Genomic DNA, 20,503 nt, shown 5'->3' on the forward strand with positions numbered 1-20,503 from the left:
TCATCACCTCTTTAAAGACCTTATCTTCAAGTACAGTTACTGGGAGTTAGGGCTTCAACATATGAATTTTGTGGGCTACACAATTCAGTCCGTAATACTGTCCATCTCCCCCACTCACCTGCAAACTCCTTAATGAAGGTTCAATTCATGTCTGGTCAGAGAAACTCTTGTGCTTTTTATAAGTGAGTACAGGTATAATTTGTGGGATGGACTTATATGGTTTACTTTATTTTTTTTTTAAGATTTATTTATTTATTTGAGAGAGAGAGCACAAGCAGAGGAAGAGGAAGAGAGAATCTCAAGCAGGACTCCATGCAGAGTGTGGAGCCTGACATGGAACTCCATCACACAACCCTGAGATCACGACCTGATCTGAAACCAAGACGCTCAACCAACTGCGTCACCCAGGCGCCCCTATGGTTTACTTTAGTAGGTGTTTAATGTATTCAAAAAATACATATAACTAGCACATTAAACCAACAATTTTACAGATATTGTTTGGAATAAGGCTAGAGAAAGAAGTCAACATTAAGAAAAAAAGATTAAATTCATAAGGTACACTGACATAGCAAAGACAATGAAGGTGGTACCTCAAGGGCTGAAGTTGAGGAAAACTGATTCTAAGAGCCAGCTCGGAAGGCAGGTGACCATGAACTTCTTTCCTGGCACTCATGCTCCTTAGCTCTATGACTCTGGTCAAGTCACTCCGCCTCTCAGGGCTCCGATTTCCTCATTTATCTGATGAGGATTCTAAACCGACCCGCTCTTCTGTTTGGCTCTTCTGAGCATCACATCATCTTCTTGATGCCAAGCATTTGGCTTGACGTGGAGCACATCCGCTGCTTACCAGCTGTGTGACCTCAGACAAGTTATTTGCCTCTCTAAGCCTGCTTCTCTTCTATAAGAAGGGCATAATGAGGGGGTGCCTGGGTGGCTCAGTTGGTTGAGCGTCTGCCTTCGGCTCAGGTCATGATCCCAGGGTCCTAGGATAGAGCCCTATGTCAGCCTCTCTGCTCAATGGGGAGCCTGCTTCTCCCTCTTCCTCTGTGTACTGCTCCCCCTGCTTGTGCGCTCACGCTTTCTTTGTCAAATAAATAAACAAAATCTTAAAAACAAAAAAATAAAAACAAGAAGGTCATAACAGTGCTTAACTGCTAGAGGTGGTCACAAGGATTCAATGAGTTAATTCACCCTCTGACTGATGTCTGGCACATTGTGAGTGTTCAGTCAATATCATTATTATTAGTCACTCTGGGGACAGCTCTAGACGCAAGTTGAAGTGGTCCCTCACAGAGGCCTTGATCAGGGGAAAGTCCCAGCTCCAGGCCAAGACCTTTCCAGGGAGGCTGATGTCAGAATTTGTTGGAACTCCCTATCCTGCCATTGTCCCCAACACCCCAGCTCCAAGGCAGGAGATGATGTCATGGGAACTGATGTTTCCTTCCTGAAGGGATGGGCAAAGGGTGGCGCCGGGTTGGGGGGGGTGGGCAGGGACACTTGCTAGAGCAGCCCTTCTCTCCCACTCCTGGTCTCATGGGGGAAGCTTGGCCCTGAAGATCTCCACTTCTTTCTCATAGGATTCTGCATTCTTTGAACTTTTTATTTTATTTATTTTTACTACATCTATGGTCACAAACAAGAAAGCTATTTTCATTTTGAAAAATGAATCCAAGGCCAGTGTCCACCCTTCTAGATTCCCAGGGTCGGTTTCAGATTTCTCTGGGTCACTTGCATCTTGGCCTGGCTCTCTGCGAAAATAATTTAACAGAACCAGGAAAACTTCTGGGGTTCCTTCAACTGCAGACCACTCTGAGTCTACAGTGGAAGTAAGAACACGAGCTACCTCCTAGGCCCAGATGAGTCATAGACTGAAAAATATTTAGCACACTGTGGGCACAGGATAAATGGCACCTTTATTATTCTTCATGAGTGTCAATCACGTTCTGTGCCCAAAACTTGCATGCTTTATTTTATAGATAAGGAAAAAAGGGAGGACCAAAAGGGAAGTTCCCATTTTATAGACAAGGAAACTGAGGCTCAGAGAGATAAAGGGACTTTATTCAAAGTTCTGAAGTCAAAGCACATTGTGTCTTCTGTGATGTCACTTCATTTGGGTGCCTTGCTTCATTTGCCCCTTCCCAGAGCAATCCCCCTGGTAGCTCATTCTCTCTTACCTTGCTCAGGGCTCTTTGCCCCTACCTTCACATGGAATCATCGAGAGAGCTTTAAAAAATCCTCAATTCCCCAGCTGCAGATTGATCAATGACATCAGAGTCTCCGGGGATGTAACAGTCCCTTGGGAGTGGGATGGAGGGTAATACTGGGGCCTGCTAAGGGTATTTATTAATACCCTTATTATCTTAGGATATTCATGTGCAGGTGATTCTCATGTGCAGCTAACGTTGAGAACAGGCATTTTAGAATGATTTGTGGGTCTGTCCTCACTTTCTTTATAAGAAGAGTCAAAGTAGGGTGACTAGCTGTCCAGTTTGCTCAGGGCTGAGGAAGGCTCCTGGGACATGGGATTTTCAGTGCTGAACTTGTAAAACCCTGGACAAACTGAGACACCTTGGTCACCTTGGCCAAAGCCAGGTCCCACGATCAGCAAGACCGAATGACTCCAGGTGCCGGGCCAGTAACTACATGTGTGAGGTAGCTAGTGGAGAGCAGACAAATGAAGAGAGCGTGTCCTGCTAGAGCCTTCGCATTTCATCGAAATAAACATACCAAACAGCGCTGCACTGGCAAACCAGATCCACTTGTTTTAAACTTCCAACAGACAACCTTCAACATCTACTCTAGAGCCACCACAAGAATTTTCCACCTACAGTTGGATCCCAGTGGACTGGTGGTTTTCAAGCCCACATTAGAGTCACCTCGGTATCTTAAAAAAAGAAAATCATGATGCTCAGGCCCTAGTTCAGACCAATTGAATCATAGTCTTGGGGGTGGGACCCAGGCAGCAATATTTTAAAAAATCTCCCCACACCACTGTAATGTCTGGCTAGGACTGAAGATGGCTGGGATTGACGATGAGCCAATGAAGGAGGAAAGATGGGCATTTCTTCTCTACATCTTCAGTGTTTTTCCGACATCCTTGCTGTCTGACTCATAAGGTTTGGGGAGCATTTCTGTTCTACCTGCTTTCTACAGTCACGAACAAGAATGAATACTGAAGCTGGGGCGGCTGGGTGGCTCAGATGGTTGGGCGTCTGCCTTCAGCTCAGGTCATGATCTCCAGGTCCTGGGATTGAGCCCCACATGGGGCTCCTGGCTGGCTCAGCGGGGAGGCTTCTTCTCCCTCTGCCTCTCCCCCTACTTGTGTGCTCTCTCTGTCTCTCTCTCAAATGAATAAATAAAATCTTAAAAAAAAATGAATACTGAAGCAACCAAGATGTCCTTTAGTAGGTGAGCAAATAAATGAACTGTGGCATATCCAGATGACAGAGTATTATGCAGCACTAAAAAGAAATGAGCTCTCAAGCCATGAAAAGACATGGAGGAAGCTTGAAAGCATATTACTAAGGGGAAGAAGCCAGTCTGAAAAAGGACCACATACTATAGTGTGTACAGGATTTCAACTATCTGACCTTCTAGAAAAGGCAAAACTAGGCAGACATTAAAAAGATCAGTGGTTGGGGCTCTTGGCTGGCTCAGTTGGTAGACCATGTGACTCTTGATCTTGTGGTAAGTTCAAGCTCCATGCTGGGTATAGAGATGACTTAAAAAAGATAAAATCTTAAATAAATAAATAAACAAATAAAAAGATCAGTGGTTGCCAGATATTATGGGGAAAGGAAGGATGAATAGACCAGACACAGAGGGTGTTTGGGGCAGTGAAAATACTCTGTATGATACTATAATGGTGGATATAGGTCATTATACAACCGTCCAAACCCATAAAATGTTCAACCCAAGAATGAACTGTGAGGTAAAAACTATGAACTTTAGGTGATTGTGCTGCATTAATGTAGGCTCATCACTTATAACAAATGTACCACTTCGGGGCCAGTGGGTGGTGGGGGGGGGGGATTTGGACACGGGGAAGGCCATGCCTGTGTGGAGGCAGGGGGTAGATGGAAAATCTCTGTACCTTCCCAACAAGTTTGCTGGGAACCTAAAACTGCTTCTGAATGAATCAAGTCTCTTCCAAACAATCATTACTGAACAAGCGCTTCCAACTCATCCATTTGTGGAGCAGCCCTGAGCCCCCCCGCCCCTGACCCAGCTGAAGGGCAGGGGGTTAGTGTGCATTGCCAGCCCAAAGGCATCTGTTGGGCGACCCTGGGCGACGTACTTAACTTCTCTGTTCCTCACATCACACATCAACAAAGGTGTGTGGGTCTCACTTCCATGGCCATTCTAAGTGGGGCTTAGGGTCCAGGGTCCCGGGCCTGTGGGCCTCTTTGTGTAGAGAGAGAATTTGCACGACAGAAGGAAGACAGGGGGCATCTTCTGGCCTCAGAACACCTCGTTCAAAAGCGAGGAGGAAAAGGCCTCTGAGTCACTGGAGCAAATTACTGTGGTCAGCGGAGAAGGATCAGGCCGTGTGCATGTGTGTTCATGCATGTGGATACGTGTGATTACATATGTGGGCGTGGAGGGTGTGTGTGCCCGGAGTATGTGCATGGATGTATGTGTGTGTCTGTGGGTATCTGTGAGTGCTTATGTGCTAATATGTATGCACGTGTATATGAACTTGCTCGAGGACTTGGTGTCTATAAGAGGATGTAACATGGGACTGTGTCACTCTGTATAAGGATGTGAACTGTAGATGTGTGTGTAATGTGCAACGGTGCATGCACGGGCATATTTGTGTGAATGAGTGTGTATGAGGTCGTGTGTGTCCCTAGCTGGGTGTTGCTGGGCAAGTTAATGAAGCATTCTGTGCCTCCATGTTCCAATGTCCAAAATGAAAAGAGGTACTTTGGTGGATTAAAGGTGGCTGCTAATTCTTTGCCAGTCTGGCCACTGATAGGTGGGGTCCATGTCACTTCCCCTTGAACCTGAGCTGGATTTGTGATCTGTTCTGACCAATGGAATCTGGGCCTTAGAAGACCCGCAGTGCTTCTTCATTTGCAAATGTGGAATGCTGCCTCTTGGAACCCAGTGGCCAAGCTCTGAGATGCTAGAGCCCGAAAGTAAGGCCATGTGGCGGGAAACCAAGGCACGCCGTGGGTTGTCAGTGCCCACTGAGCTCACAGCCCACAGCAGCACCCACTGCCCGCTATGGGAGCGAGCCCTCCTGGAAGGGACTGTGGTCCTAGCTGACATTATGAGGAGCAGAACTGCAGCAGAGATCAGTTAACTCACAAAATCGTAAGGTATCATAATGGAGGTGGCTGTTTCTAAGCCATTAAGTTTTAGGGTGGTTAGCTATGCGGCAGTCATTCCTTGTCGAATTTTTAAGCACTTAGAACAGGAGTTGGCAAACTATCCCAGTAAAGGGCCAGATAGTACATATTTCAGGTTTTGCAGGCCACGTAGACGCCGTTGCAACTACTCAACTCTGATGAGTAGTGCCAAATCAGCCACGGATAATGCATTAATGAATGCGTGTGGCTGTGTTCCAATAAAACTTTATTTACACAAAGACGTGGCAGCCTGGATTTGGCCCGCTAGCAATCAGCAGTCATTTGCCTAGACCTAGCAAACTGTCTAGAATACAGTGAGTGTTCCAAGGGTTAGCTATGCTTGTTATGTGTTAGAGTTTGAGAGCGGGTATGTCTGTGCACGCGTATGCGCACACGCACATCTGCATGGGCAGCGTGTGTCAGAATGAGTGTAAATGTGTCTATATGCGGAATCAGTTTAGTCGTTCTGTAAGACAAAGCAGTAGGCTTGTATCAGCTAACGTTTCGACACAGCTACCTCAGGCCTCCCTGCTTCTCTTCTGGGGAGAAAGGGAAGCATGGTACAAAGCCAAGAGGACAAAGAGCTGGTATGTCCCTATCGTTTTCATCTGGGCTAAGTTTGGAGGGAAGCCATCATCTGTCAGTGGCTGGGCTACTGTAGGGCCGGCAGCCCACGCCTTCCCGTCTGCTGAAAGGAGAAGTCAGTCCTCTGGGGAGAGGGGGAGGGGATGCTGTAAAAATGAAAAAGGAACACTGGAGCTTTTAAGGAGGGGCTTGGGGAGTGGGGAGAAAGCTATTCTCCCCCCGCACCCCCCTTCCAGGCAACTTGTAAACATCTGCCGGCTGCTTTCATTTTGATCTCCCACTGTGGGCCTCATGAGGGGTGACTTCCTGCATGACTAACCTCCTTGGCTTGGTTTGCAAGGGCCAGAAATGAGTGTGAGTGTTGTAGCTACGCAGATGTGGATTCAAATCCCTGTTTGCAATCAATATGTGGGGCATGTGGCCTCACTTTGCTGAGCCTCAGTTTCCTCGCCTGTAAAGTGGAGATGGATGGTAGTGGTATTACCTGCTGGGACTGGTGCAGTGGTCAAGTGGGGATGGTGTGTGTCAAGCATTTGGTACAGAGCTCTGCACTTAGTAAGTGCTCTGCAAGTTGACTCCCAGAGACAGACCCTCAGGGTTAGTGTGCAGGATTCCAAAATTTCAGGGAAGCCTTCTTTAATCCCCTGGGCTGCTGTAAAGTCCCTTCTGATTTACAGAGTCATAGAAACCTCCTTCCTGCAAAGCATTCACCTCCGCTAGTTATTCAACACCAAGTGGCATGCTTGTTGGTCCAGCGTCTGTCTCATCCAGCAGACTGAAAGCTGCAGGCAAAAATAAGATGGAGTCGGTTTTGCTAACCGCTCCATCCCCAGGGTCAGCACGGGTCCTGGCACATAGTTGTCACTCGGTGATTCTTTACTGAATGAGTGAATGGAGATGGAGCATTTCATAATTGGGACGTCCCTGGGGTCCTGGGGAGAGGGCATCTTCTTCCCGTCTAGTACAAACACAGGCATGTGAGGGGCTTGCAATGGGTTCTTCCCAAACGGGGTTATGATAGGAGCCCTCTTCGGCATCCTGTTGCCTGAATAAGTTCGGCTCAGCTTCTCCACTGTCACAAAGAATCTCAACGTTTCAGTTAGGGAGGCTGACACCACAGAGGTTTATTTTTCTCTTATGCAAAGGCCAGCATGTGAGCCTCCCAAACTCTTCGTAGTGACTCAGTTCCATCTTGTGATGCCACCATATTCACGCGTGACCTATAGTGCCTCTCCAGGATCATGTGAAAGTCCCTTGTGCTCCCTGCCCGTTGCTGGGAACCGGTCTGTTGACCCTGCCTGGCTGCAGTGGGGCGGGAAATATAGGGTTACTCCTCGAGCAGGAGTGTCTCTGGCGAACCTGGGAAGGGCTCAGGCTCCTCAGCTGGTCTCATGCGTCTGGGTTTAATGACAGGACAGCCAAATGCATTTTGAATCCTTGGAAAATGGAGATCCCTACTAATTAGACTGCTTTTGGAAACCGGGTATTTATCAGAGGAAAAATAATCACTCACCACAAATCCTTTGCTTAAAACAGGGAGCAGTGTTTTCAGCCTGCAGTTTCTGGCCACGTAAGAAAGACCCTGAGGGCACCTCCATCTCTAAAGTCCACCCCATTTTTCTCCATGGTTGAAATATGTCCTAATGGTTTTATTTTGATAAGGATCGACAGTCACCCATCAGAGGCTTAGCTCCTAATTCGAGGAGACCAGTGATTAAATAAACCATGCCGATAAAAATCTTTTGATGAGATAAGGTCATTAAAAGCTTCTAGCTTGAGTCTGGCATGCAGTAGGACTCCTAATGCCCCACCCACCTATCCCCCTCCCCCCCCCCCCCGGCTTTATTGGAGGTGACTTGATGGACTTTAATTTTTTTTAAGTGCAAGCTCAAAGTCACTGCATCGAAGATGGTAGTGGGGGGAGGAGGGAGACGGAGACAACGTGTGGGGAAAATCCCTGAATATTCATGAAAAGAGCCAGCATTTTGTAAAGACAGACTGTATATGACTTGTGTTTTCGCCAGGCTAGAAGACAAAAAGAACAAGGGCAGTGTGCCTCTGAATAGAGAAGCTTTTCTTTTTCTTTTTTTCCTGAGAAGTTTCAGGATGACTCTGATGCCTTTTATAAATTAATTTTTTTTCCTGTTTCCATCTCCTTGGGGTTGGAGAAAAGGGGAACTGCCAGCGGGATTAAATCCTATGCCTGTGTAGTGATATTTTGCCCTGTATCTCTCAGCTGCAGAATTCCATCCTGAACTCCTATAATTTCACCTCTACTACCGGCCTTCAGCTATCTTTGCCCCAAAGCATTCCTCACACATACCAGCTGGTGTTTCCAGGTTCTCTGACCTAAGGGCCATCTGACTGAAGGCCCTCATGGTTCACAACCCTGGCTGCATTCTAGAATCATCCAGGGAGCTGTAAAAAGCTCCCCCTACTTGGACTACACTCCCTGAGTTTGCTACCTCACTGGGCCAGGGTGAACTCTTGAGTGTGGACAATTTTCTTTTTCCCTGGAGAGAGAGAGAGAGAGAGAGAGAGAGAGAGAGCGCACGCAAAGGGGGTGGGGTGAGGGGGGAGCAGAGGGAGAGAAAGCATTGCAAGTAGGCTCCAAGCCTGACCCAGGCTCCATCTCACAGCCCTGAGATCATGACCTGAGCCGAAATCAAGAGTCAGACACTTAACCAACTGAGCCACCCAGGCGCCCCACTGAGTGTGGACGATTTTACAAAGCCCCTCATGGATTGTTATAGAGCCAGGACTGAGAACCATGAGCTTGAGCTTTCCACCTAGGACTCAAGCAGTGAAAATGAAATTTCCTTTTAGCAATGAAAGAAAGAGAAAGCTTATAAGAAAATGACATAATTCAGAAGAAAGAGCTATGGGGATGGTGGATCCTCTCCCTGGATGTCCTCCCTCCTGGGAACAAAATTCACAACTGCCGCTCCCTCACAGGCCTGAAGGAGAGGAAGCTTGGCGGTGGGGAGGTGCTGGGCAGAGTGCCTGAGGGTGACCCTACCCCCCTTAAGACGTGGATTTACCTTGGGGCACATGGGTGGCTTAGTGAGTTGGGCGTTTGACCTTTGGCTTCAGGGGTCATGACCTCAAGGTTGTGGGATTGAGCCCCACATGGGGCTTTGCTTAGAGTCTGCTTGTTCCTCTCCCTCTCCTTCTGTCACCCTACCCCCCAAATAAATGAAATCTTTTTTTTTTTAAACAAGGAAAAAGAGATGGATTCACCTTCCTACTGTTCCAAAGATGCTGGAGCACTACTCCAGAGACAACAGCTAAAATTTGGATAGCATTTCTCAATTTCACAGGCGTTAGTCTTTGATGCACCAAACAAACCTATAAAAGGCAGGATTATCCCCACCCTCACCCCATTTTGCAAATGAGGAAATTACCATCCAGACAAGTTAACTGACTTGCCGAAAGGATTACAGCCACTGAACGGTAGAGCTGGGATTTCCGTTCTAATATTTGAGCATTTACTATATGCAAGGACTAAGGCAAGTATAAATCATATAATTATGGAATTATATATTCCCTAATTACTTTTCTTTAAGATTTTATTTGAGAGAGAGAGAGAGAGCATGAGTGAGGCGGAGGGGCAGAGGAAGAGGGAGAAGCAGACACCCCGCTGAGCACGATGAGAGACTGACCTGAGCCCAAGGCAGACACTGAACCGACTAAGTCACGCAGGCGCCCCTAATTACTTCTTCTTTGACACCATCTTCTGCTATTTGTTGTTAGCATTTCTGCGGCAAAATCTTATTTACCCACTAATACCCACTCTTCCTTCCTGTTTGGCTTGGGTCGGCTCCATGCCACGTGCCAGGCTTTCTTTCCCAGCGTCCCTTGCAGCCAGGAGTGGTCACGTGAGGCCAGCATGGCCAATGAGATGGAAGGAGCCGCGGGCTGCCTTCCCTAATCCGTTCTCTCTGCTCCTGGCCTTACACAATGTCTGGAGCTGTAGCAGCAACTGTGGGATCTCGAGATGACAAGTAGGGGAGGATAAACGTGAAAATACCCAGAATGGCAGAGCACAGAGATGCCTGGGTCCCCGAATCATCCCCGAGCTGCTGGCTGCCCACCTCCAGGCTCGGGCGGATGCAGAAGAATAAGCCGCCATTTGTTTAAGTCACTATAGGTTAGGTTTTTATAAATCACGGCCAAATGCACTCCTAACAGATACGGTTTCCTACATGCCCATCATCGTTGTTGTTCTTTTCCTTTACAATTGAACACACCGGCCAGCAGCTCAGCGGCAAGCAGCCGGCATCCGACGGCCGCTGAAGCTTGGCCACTCTGGGCACATCGGTTCACTGTCTTCGTTGTATTACCTTTGAGACCTGGGGCTTGTCACCTGAGTCAGCACTTTTGTTTTCCCAGCCTCTGTTTGGTTTTAGAAGATGAAGGCAAGTGCCGGAACACGGTCAAACGATGGAATACACGCATGGCACAAAGATGGTGGCGTTGGCCCAACTCAACCACCGAATGGCAGGCTGACACCCCGCTGCGGCAGCTGGTGAGGGAAATCTGGATTCCTGCAGGCAAGGTGGTTTGGGGCATCAGTCAAGCACTCGTATCGAAGTCTAGTCGCTTGAAAGTCAAATGTACAAAAGTCAAGGACGGCCTGTGTGTACTCCCGCGGCAGCCCATGGATGCCAGATTGGTTTTTTAAGCCTCCAAATCAGTTAGCTATGGCTGAGCCACCAACTACCACTAACTCAATGGCTTAAAACAATGTCTATTATGTCTCGGAGGCTATGGACCCGCGGAGTGCTTCTGCTAATCTGGGCCAAGTGTGAATGGTCTCGGCTGGGCTCGTGCAAGTGTTTCAGTCCGTTTGTTGTCAGATCCGTGTGGGATAGCTTCATTTGCGTGTCTTGCAGGTGGCTGGCTGTCCGCTCTGGGGACAGGATTGATGGGGCCACACGGTCCCTCATCCTCCAGCAGGCTAGTTAGTCACACGGTGGCAGAAGGCTTGCAAGAGAACAATCAGAGGCAGACAAGGCCTCTTGAGCCCCAGGCCAGGAACTCGGGCAACATCCCTTCTGCCACATTCTACTGAGTAAAGAAATTCACAGTCATTTCAGTTTCAGGGGTAGGCAAGACCCCAAAGGCATCGGTGTAGGAAGAGAAGGAGCACAGGGGCCATTTTTGTCATCAGTCCACCATTGTACCCGGAGTGAGAGCTTTTCCTTGAACGGATCACCATGGACATCAAGGAAAGAGAGAACAAAATTGGAGTAGCTAGAGAGATGGTTGTGTGGACAAAAGGGAAACCATCCTGTAGTGGAGACAGAATGAGCAGCACAGGAAACAGAGGAAGAGGTTGGAGAAACGGACTAAATCAAACTTCCATTCCAATAATTACTTCTACACTGCCCGCCCGTTTCTGGTGCCTACTACATGAAACGCGATCCCACTAAATCTTCTCTCACTCCTACGAGGGAGGTTCTACTATGAATCCCATCTTATAGATGAGGGAATCAAGGTTCCGAGAGGATTAGGTAATTTTTTTTTTTTTTTTTTGACAGAGAGAGACACAGTGAGAGAGGGAACACAAGTAGGGGGAGTGGGAGAGGGAGAAGCAGGCTCCCCGCTGAGCAGGGAGCCCGACACAGGGCTCGATCCCAGGACCCTGGGATCGTGACCTGAGCCGAAGGCGGACGCTTAACGACTGAGCCACCCAGGCGCCCCGAGGATTAGGTAATTTGCAGAGAGACGCACAGATGAGAGATGTGGGACACAAGACTTGAAGACAAATCTTTTGGTGCCAAAGCATTGGCCCTAGCCAGGACTCTGTTCTGTCTTTAGGGCAACTTGTTTCTCTGTTCCCTGCTCAGGCCCCCTGTCCAGGCCTGGACTGCTGCAGCACCTGAAGACTTCCCAGTCTGATTACTTCCAGCCGATTTTTTTTTCTATAAAGGGCCAGAGAGTAAATATTTGCAGGATTGTGTTGCAGTTATTCAGCTCTGCCAGTGTAGGCTGACTTGAGCCAGGGATGGTATATAAAGGAATGGGCACAACTGTAAACATTTTATTTACAAAAACAAATGCATTGCCAACCCTTGCTTAATCCCTTCTCCACCTTGCAGCCAGAGTGAGCCAAACTCAAAGGCAACCCTGCCATTCCTTGCCTAAAGTGGTTCACCGGTATCTCCGGGGATCAGTCCAAACCTTTTTCATGGTGTCCAGCCCTGTGATCGAAATGTGGCCCCTGGGGCCACTGGCATCACCATCACGTGATGGAGCTTGTTAGGAAAGCAGAATCTCAGGTCCCCAGCTCAGACCCGCTGGATCAGAATTTGCACTCTAACCAGACTCCCAGGTGGTTTGTTCATTCCGGTTTGAGAAGCTCTGGCTTCAAGACCCCTGTATCCACCCTCTCCCACCTCATCCTTTGCCGCTGGAGCCTCCTCCCTCCTGCCCACCCCCACTTTCCAGCCAAACTGAAATGCTCCATTCATCTCTGTCCTTGATACATTGCTCTCCTGCCCAACTCCCTCCACTTAGCGAATTCCTACCAACCGCTAGATCTCAACGTAGATGTCACTTCTTCCGAGCAGCCTTCCCTGAAATTCCTGAACCGCATAAGGTGCCCCTTTTCTGTGTTTCCTTAGCCCTTCCTCACCACCACCCACCACACTGCATGGAAACCACAGAACTGCCTACCTCTCACAATGAGTTTGCGAGCTCCTGACAGAGAGACACGTCCGTCTGGGTCACTGCATGCGTCCTCAACACTGGGGACAGTAACCACCCAACAGCTACTTGTGGAAAACAGAATAAAACATACCCATCACCTCTCCCCAGGCCAAGGATCCTACACAACACTGTTTCATCAGCCTGTGGCTGCAGGTTCTCTCAACTTTCACCTGGCTCCAAGACTTTGAGGAGTCCTGCATCATCTCCAAGATTCCATCTTTCACTAAGCCCCGTGGTTTTTCACTATTAGCAAATGTTTACCATTTAGAGAGGGCCCGAGGGCCTAAGAGATTTCTGAGCAAAATTCTTGAGCAACAAATTAGCTATAGGCCAAGACTTGAATTGTGTTATGGAGTGTGTGTGGGAGCCAGGCAGAAGGTTCTAGGCAAGGAAAAAGCCTTGAAGGCAGGACCCCAGGCTGCAAACCTATAGAACTGTGAACTAACATCCTTGCCTGCCTGTGTACAGCGCCAACTGTATACAATTATTCTAGCGTTGCTGGGTGGGAAAAGACTCCCAGACACCCAGATGCTGAAAGCGAGTGAGCTTGTATAAGGAATCATAAGCCAGGGCATCCACAAACTGCCCTTCAGGAAGAGGAGAGCCCTCCCCAAATCTGACATTCAGTCCAGAGTTTTCTACAAGGTCCTTTATTAACAAAGCAAAGTATAAAAGAACAGTCCCCCCCAAAAAACCCAAAAGATTAAAAGTGCAAATTTACTCCAACCTGAAATAGAAAACAAATGGCTGGTCCCAACCATTTGGGCCATGGAAATGTGGTGTGATCTAAAACTTTTAATCACACACCTGTAGCAGCGGGATCATTTTGATTAACCCTTTGGTCTCTGTTATTGGAACAAACCGCATACTATGACTGCAGCCAGCAGACTGCATCAGAGTACACAGCTGGGGGTCAGAATACACATTTAAAATAACAATAAAATAAGAGGAATGTTTTAAAGTCAAGTCACTGAATCAAGGCACAATTTTTTTTTAAAGCAAAAGGTGCTAAAAATATTCCTGAATATCTGATACTTCAAAAACCAGATTACATATCATTTTTTAGGCTATTCTCTCTGTATAGATGATTGCATATTATCTTCACCCTCTCCCAACTTACTTGCTAAATTCCCATCAAACCATGTGCTATGTAGGTATAAAAGAAAATAAACAGTAGTGTTTAAGTAACAGACATGTGATTTAAAAAAAAAAAATTAACAAACACCAAGATGATAACACTGAACTTTTTTCCCCTCTCAAGGGTCACTGGAAATGTTAATGAGGTTCATTTCCCCCACTACTGGGGAAGGCGGTAACAGCCGAGGATGTCAGTTTTGGTGGAAGCCAACAGTGTTCTCGGTGGTAGGCATGGTAACAAGCCTAAGAAGCTTGGTCTGAAGACCCAGCACCGGTTTTCTGGGGTCCAAGGCCACCCACCATCACTGCTAAGCCACAGTCTGGGAGACTACTTAAAAAAAATGACTAATTTAAAAATAAGAACAAAATACAAATCAAAAAGAAACAAGTTATTCTGCAATCCTTCCTGATTACTCATCTGTGAACTCCGTGACAGAGCCGAGGAGTTTAGCCCCGACTCACCAGGAAGGAAATGCCAAGAACTGGCCCCCAGTGGTTTGTTTGTAGGATGTGTAGCTGGACAAGAACAGCTCCAGGATCAAGGGCCCTTCTGGGAACTATGAGTTAAGTGTTATCTGTAGCCCTGTTAATTTTTTGTTTTTTTTTTTGGTTTGTTTCTATAATAAAGCTTAGCTCTGAGAGATAAGGACTTGAAATATCACACCCCCAACTATGTATAATGACATCTCCAGAACAATAAATATAACCTTATACATACTTGGAGGGTTAAATGTGTTCGGCAGGGGTCGCAAACTAGTGGCCCCAGGCTCAAGCAAATGTTCTGTTTGGCCCACTTGGTGTGTGGGACAATTTAAAATGATTTTGTTTAAAAATGAGAAAGTTTCACTTTAAAAAAAAACGAATCCTGATTTCCGGCCCCTCCCTACCTTTTTCCCAGCACAGAGCTGACCAATGGCTGCCCTGTTTAAGAGGAGCCTAGTCCCCACCACCCACCCACCCCGGCCCGGACTGATCTCCCTGCCTTACTTCTGCAGGCTGCTGAGTTTGCGACCCCTGGCTTGAAATAGCACATACCTAAAAATGTGTTTCCTACCCAAACCTCTTGCACCCTCATGTGATTCTCCCCCCACCCCCGGGGTTCCCTTCCCGCCGTCGCTTCCTTCACTTCCCTCTTAAGGCCTCTCTCCTGAATTCTTCAGATTTCTCTTGGTTCCCCTGCTCCCGGTCTCCCTTCTAACAGCTTCTTCCATTTCCTCTTGCAAAAAAACATCTCCTCTTCTCAGCCCACGACGAGACTTCCAGGATGGCTCCCAAGACTGGTCAGTGGGAGTTACTGAAGGGTGTCTTCAGGCAAAATGGCTGAGTCATCCTCCCGAAAACTTTTCTTCTGGCACTGGCTGGACAGTTAATCTTTTTTTTTTTTTTTAACCACGAGCAATTTGGAGGCTTGTATAAGAATCTTTGCATACATCAATCTCTAGTACCAAGTATACACCAAAAATGTGTACATTTCAGATCAAGGAGGTGATGGAGCCCTGATAAAAGAAAGAATTGAGCTTAATTTAAGTGCCTTGGGCAACCATCACACCTGGCTAATACGCCATATTATTTCATTTGTACACAGTACATGTTTGGGATCACTACACATTGATCAAAATTGATCGAAATCTCTACGTTTTGGTTGCCATGTACAGAGAACAATCGCTCAGCATGGCACTTAAATAAAACATTAATACTTTAACAATTCACAAACACAATGCCCCATTAATTAAAAAATAATAATAAAATTTAAAAATCTTGAGGATGGATGAGGCTTTGGGTAATTAACGTGAAAAAAATAACAAAAACACTACAAGAACAAAATGTTACCAGATTTAAACTTCAAAAGACTAGCAAGATAAAAAAAGGAACCTATCAACTCAACTAGAGACATTGGAAAGTTCAGCTTTTAAAGCTTTATAATCCTTCCAATAGCCTTGCTGTTCCCCATTTCAGTAGACTTAACGACTACAGGGGGAATTGGGGCTGATATGGAAACATTATAAATATATATATATATATATATATAAAGATCTACCTACTCTTTGCATCTGTTTTAAAAAGTAATTTTAAGGAACACTCTGCAGTTTATATCTTTGCAGGAAGTTGGTAGACTGATCTCTTTACTAAACTCAGTACCTTATGACCTAACACTGACCTTAAAAACTGGGAATGACCTTTGTGATATTAAGAGGAACTGTCCCCACAACCTCAAAGAGAAGGCATGACATTTGCAACTGTTTCTCTTACAGTCCAAGGTTGCAAAGGATCTAAGAAGTCTCTGCAGCTCCCATGAGGATCCCCTGCAAATCATTTATTCACAATGATTTCCTGCAGTGGCCAAGTAGGTCCCCTAAAGAAAGTTTAAAGAATTCCCTCAGAATAACTCAGAAGCTAAACAATGGCCCTATTCAGGTGGCTATTTCTGTCTTCCAAGTTTTACCTTTAAAAGTCTAAGGAAATACATGTCTTTATCAAAAAAATTAAAAGTCCCAAGGTCTAACACTGGGTGGGACTGACTGCATTTTCTATTAGCCAAGCAGATGATGGAGTATTCTGAACCTAAACCTAAGGTGAATTGGGGATATTTATGTCCAAAGAGAAAAAACAGCAGACTACTGGCCAAGAGCTGTCACCCGCACCTCGCTCTCCTCGGCTGACTGCTGATCCGTGGTCAGGGAGCACAGAGCCCAAGTTACTGAATTCTATAGGAAATGCTTTGCAAGACCTGGGCCGAATCAGCCGCTCCTCCAAGTTGGCCTTAGGACCACTTAAAGGCCACCAGGGGGATGGGAGGGAAATGTGGTGACCACTAACCATCACTGAGCACTGACTCAGAGAGCTAACTACATGCTAGGCACTATGGCAGGCGTTTGCTCATTATCTCATGAAACTCAGAAAGACATTTCCATGCAGAAGAGTTTGTTCAAAAGGCTTCAAACAACAACAACAACAACAACAGTTTCCGTCTCCAGCCAGCAGCAAGCTCTGGTGAGTCACCTGGATAGGCAAATGTATCTTTCTCAAAACCCAACCTGTTTTCCCTGCTCACCAGTATGGTCCTAAACACATATTCTTTGCTACTTGGCCCTTCTGGCTCACGGTGGGCAATGCCTGTTGACTGGTACATATCCTAGGGTGTGCCTGCAGGGATGTTAAGCAAGCCTGCTTTTTACGACTGCACATTTCTTAATAATAAAGTTACTGGGTGTTATGCACAAACAATGAATCATAGAACACTACATCAAAAACTAATGATGTAATGTATGGTGATTAATATAACAATAAAAAATTATTAAAAAAATAATAAAGGTAACTGGCCTCCCTTTTGGATGCAACACTTGGCAGTGGCAATTACCACAAAATGAAAGGACTGATCAAAATAAAGTGCTATTTGCTCTGGAAGTTTCTCTAACCAACTCTTGACTGCCTCTCAACACGTGACTTAATTCTTTGCAGTCCTGTCAAACACCTGTGATTGCACCGCTTAAAAAACACATTAATTTGAATAGTGAAAACTGTGTTCCTCAGAACATTAGCCCCTAGACTAGAACTTCAATTCCAGTTGTAGATAAAGATTCCGATTTTTTAAAAGACAACCAGGAACCCAGGATGGGGCAAGTAGTTACAGGGGGGAAAAATAGCTTCTTTAAATTTGGGGGCCAGAGATCTGTCTCAAAAACTGACAGAGGGAACTTTCCCTGCAGCTAGTTCTTGCTTCCTTCATTGGGCTTCCCTAAAAGCTGGATCCTTCTACAGAATCATTCCACACAAACCAACATTTGAACCAACTCTTAGTGGCTGGTGTTGAAGGTCTTTTTCTGTAGCTTGCTCAGGATACGCTGGTGGGTGTGAAGAAGATGCCATAACTATACTGGATTGTGGAGCCAGGGGGCACATATAAGCTACCAAATGTCACCCGCCGAATTTTCCATCACCTTTGGCACCTCATTTCCTTGCATTAAACTGGCTTCGTTGCCATCCCCACCCCATCTGGTGGGAGAGGCTTTAGGAGCATTAGGCCGTGTGGGGGCACTGTCAAGTTTTATGGCTGATCTTCAGGGAACCCCTGCGTGCGCTGACTGCGGGGTGGGGGGCACCTGGCAAGGTAGCGAGGACCCCCGTAGCCCCGGAGAAGTTGGGGCAGCCTTCGCCAGGTGGACAGCAACCGCGCCGCTGCAAGTTCCCGGGCGTGCCTGTCGAACGCAGCCAGGAGGTCAACGGGGGCAGCTTCACGCAGTACCTTGGGCAGCGGGCCCACCTCGGCAGCCGCCCCACCAGGGCCCAGGACGCAGTGGAAGAGCGTATGGCGTCTCAGCAGGCAGTCCCTAAGGAACTGCACTAACTCCTCCAGCCGCTCGCCCAGGTGCGCCTCCTCCCAGCCTGAAGCAGGAGCCCCCTCCCGCAGCAGCACCGCCAGCAGCACTGTCTTGAGCATGTATGAGGACAGAATGCGTCCCCACTGGGTGGCGGCCGTTGGGTCCAGCCCGCGGGCGCCCAGGTCTCGCAGAGCTTTAAGCAACTGCAGGCACTTGAGGTAGCAGGCACCTGGAGGGGCCCGTTCCTGCAGCCAGCTCAGCAGCTTCTGCTCCTGCCGAGCTGTGTTCACACCCCACAGTGCATCCGTGCGCAGGCCTCCAGGGAGCTCCGATAGGGGCCCGATGGGCGAGGGGGATGGTGGCGGTGCCACGAGGAAAACGCCGTCGCCCAAATGCACAGCAGGGATGAGACGCACTGCCATGGAAAGGCGGCAGCAGCCGTAGTCCGTGCGGCAGGGCAGGATGTGCAGGGTGGGAGGCTGCTCCAGGCCGCCCGGGGTCAGGCTGACCCGACAACGCCCCTCCAGACTGTAGCGCACGGTGGCCAGGGAGCGCTGCAGGTGCGCCTGGAACCAGCGCAGCACCAGCGCGGCAGAGAGGTGACGCCGCCCGAGCACGTCCACGCAGAACCCGTCGGCGAAGGGTTTGCAGTCCCGCAGCCAGTGGCTCCCGGAGGCCCCCGGCGGCGCCTTGAGGGCGCACACGAAGCAGCCGCGGAAGGCAGGGGCCAGCGCGGGCTCGGCGCCCAGGCTCCGCGGCTCCAGCGCCACCAGCGGCGGAAGACGCAGCGGCACCAGCACGTCGAAGCCGTCGGGCCGCCGGATTTTGTGTTGCTCGTAGGCGCTGCCCACCTGGATGAAGTCTCCACGGAAGGCCAACGCCAGCGCGCCGCCGGGGATGGGGCCGGGGGACCCCCGGGCGCGGCCAGCCCGCACCAGCTCGCCCACGATTCGGCTCACGTGCGCCTTGCTGTGGCCCAGCACGTGCGGGGACAGGCGCACCTCGTGCTCGTAGTAACTCTCCAGCAAGATGCCAAGACTGGGCTCTCGGAAGTGTCTAGGAGAGAAGGTCGAGTGGCTCCCCAGGCGAGGAGACCCTGGCAGGAAGCGCTGCCGAACAGCGTGGCGACAGCGCAGGAGGATGTAGCCAAGGAGGAGCAGGACGGCCACCTTGAGCAGCGGGAAGCCGCCGTCCGCACCGTCGGGGGGCTCGGCCCGGGCTCCCCCGCTTCCCCGCAGGACATGGTAGAGGCACACAAGGGCAGTGCAGAGGCCGGTCACCAGGGGCCAGAAGACGCGCAGATTGAGGGTGTAGTGCACCGACATACCGGGCGCCCGGGGCAGCGGCGGCCTTGCAGCCCAGGGCGCGAGCCCCGGCGGCGCCCCCGGCCCAGCATGCGGGCAGCGCCCCGGCAGCCCCGCGGTCCCGGTCTCCTTCGCCTCCGCGGTGGCTCCCCCCTCGCAGGGCCGGGGGAGGGCGCCCTCCAGCTCGGCCTCCTCTCCCAGCTCAAGTTTTCCTTCCAGCTGCGGCCGGCCCTGCACTCCCGGGCCCCGGGCCGCGCCCTGCGCCGGCCGCACGCTGCGTCCTGCCTGGCGCCCCTCCCCGCCCGGCGGCCCCGCGCGCTGCCCGCGGCCAGCTTCCGACCCGGCCCGGCTCGCCTCCTACCCTGGGCGGCACTCCCGGGCTCCCCCTCGGCGCTCGTTCCCGCTCTCTTCCGCGCTTGTTCCCGTTACTCGGCCCCAGGAGCTTCCTCTTCCGAGGGGACAGGAGCCCGCGCCAGCTAACGGGGAGGAAATGCCGAAGTCTGGAGCCGTGCGCGGAGCCGCCGGGTGGCGTGGCCCCCTCCCCGGCCTCCGCCTTAAAGCGACGTGGGGCGGCGGGAGGGACTTCAGGACGCGCCTGGAACTGGCTTCTCGCGGGTCACCCCCCGCCCCCCTCCCCGAAGGCAGAACCGGGAAGGGCCTGATCCCGGGGCGGTGGCCTCGCCCTGGGAGCCTCTGGAGTGGTGCTCACATAAAGTTGCACGGGGAAGTTGAAAAGGAGGAGAAAAGGGCTCACACCCAGAGTGTCCCTCCCCGCCCCCAGCCAAGCGAGTCGTGGCGTTGGTGGCGTGGCAGGCTCTGGCACGGAAGTGGCCGCTGCCCCACCGTGCTGCCGTCCCTTATTCAAACCAGTATTTACTGAGCACCTACTACGCGCCAGGCAGTAGGCTAGGAGCTGGGGAAACAGCAGTGGGCAGGATGAGCCGAGGTTTGTGCCCCTCGTAAAGCTTACAGCCTTTCTAAAAAAGGAAACCAAAAGAGAAAGGATCCCGTAGCAGAAAATGATTCTCTGAAAGAAACAAAACGGCGTGAGGGAGTGAGAAGGTGGGGGCTGCCCCATGGAAGCTGGAGG

General features: G+C 49.5%; 1 protein-coding gene across 1 annotated transcript; it reads right to left on the minus strand.

Moving 5' to 3' along the window:
* Positions 1-13,287: 13,287 nt before the first annotated feature.
* On the minus strand, positions 13,288-20,181 carry ITPRIPL2 (ITPRIP like 2). The gene has a single exon (XM_028091689.2). It carries the CDS (start codon positions 19,432-19,434, stop codon positions 17,836-17,838), a length of 1,599 nt encoding a protein of 532 aa, XP_027947490.1. The 5' UTR covers positions 19,435-20,181; the 3' UTR covers positions 13,288-17,835.
* Positions 20,182-20,503: the final 322 nt, after the last annotated feature.

This window comes from Eumetopias jubatus, unplaced genomic scaffold (assembly GCF_037043125.1).
Source record: "Eumetopias jubatus isolate StellerSeaLion01/CBP00866 unplaced genomic scaffold, mEumJub1_p1.0 scaffold_12, whole genome shotgun sequence".
NCBI classification, from domain to species: Eukaryota; Metazoa; Chordata; class Mammalia; order Carnivora; family Otariidae; genus Eumetopias; species Eumetopias jubatus.

Excerpts from the sequence above, each read along its gene's own strand:
- ITPRIPL2 (XM_028091689.2), bottom strand. The coding sequence starts at position 19,434 with ATGTCGGTGCACTACACCCTCAATCTGCGCGTCTTCTGGCCCCTGGTG.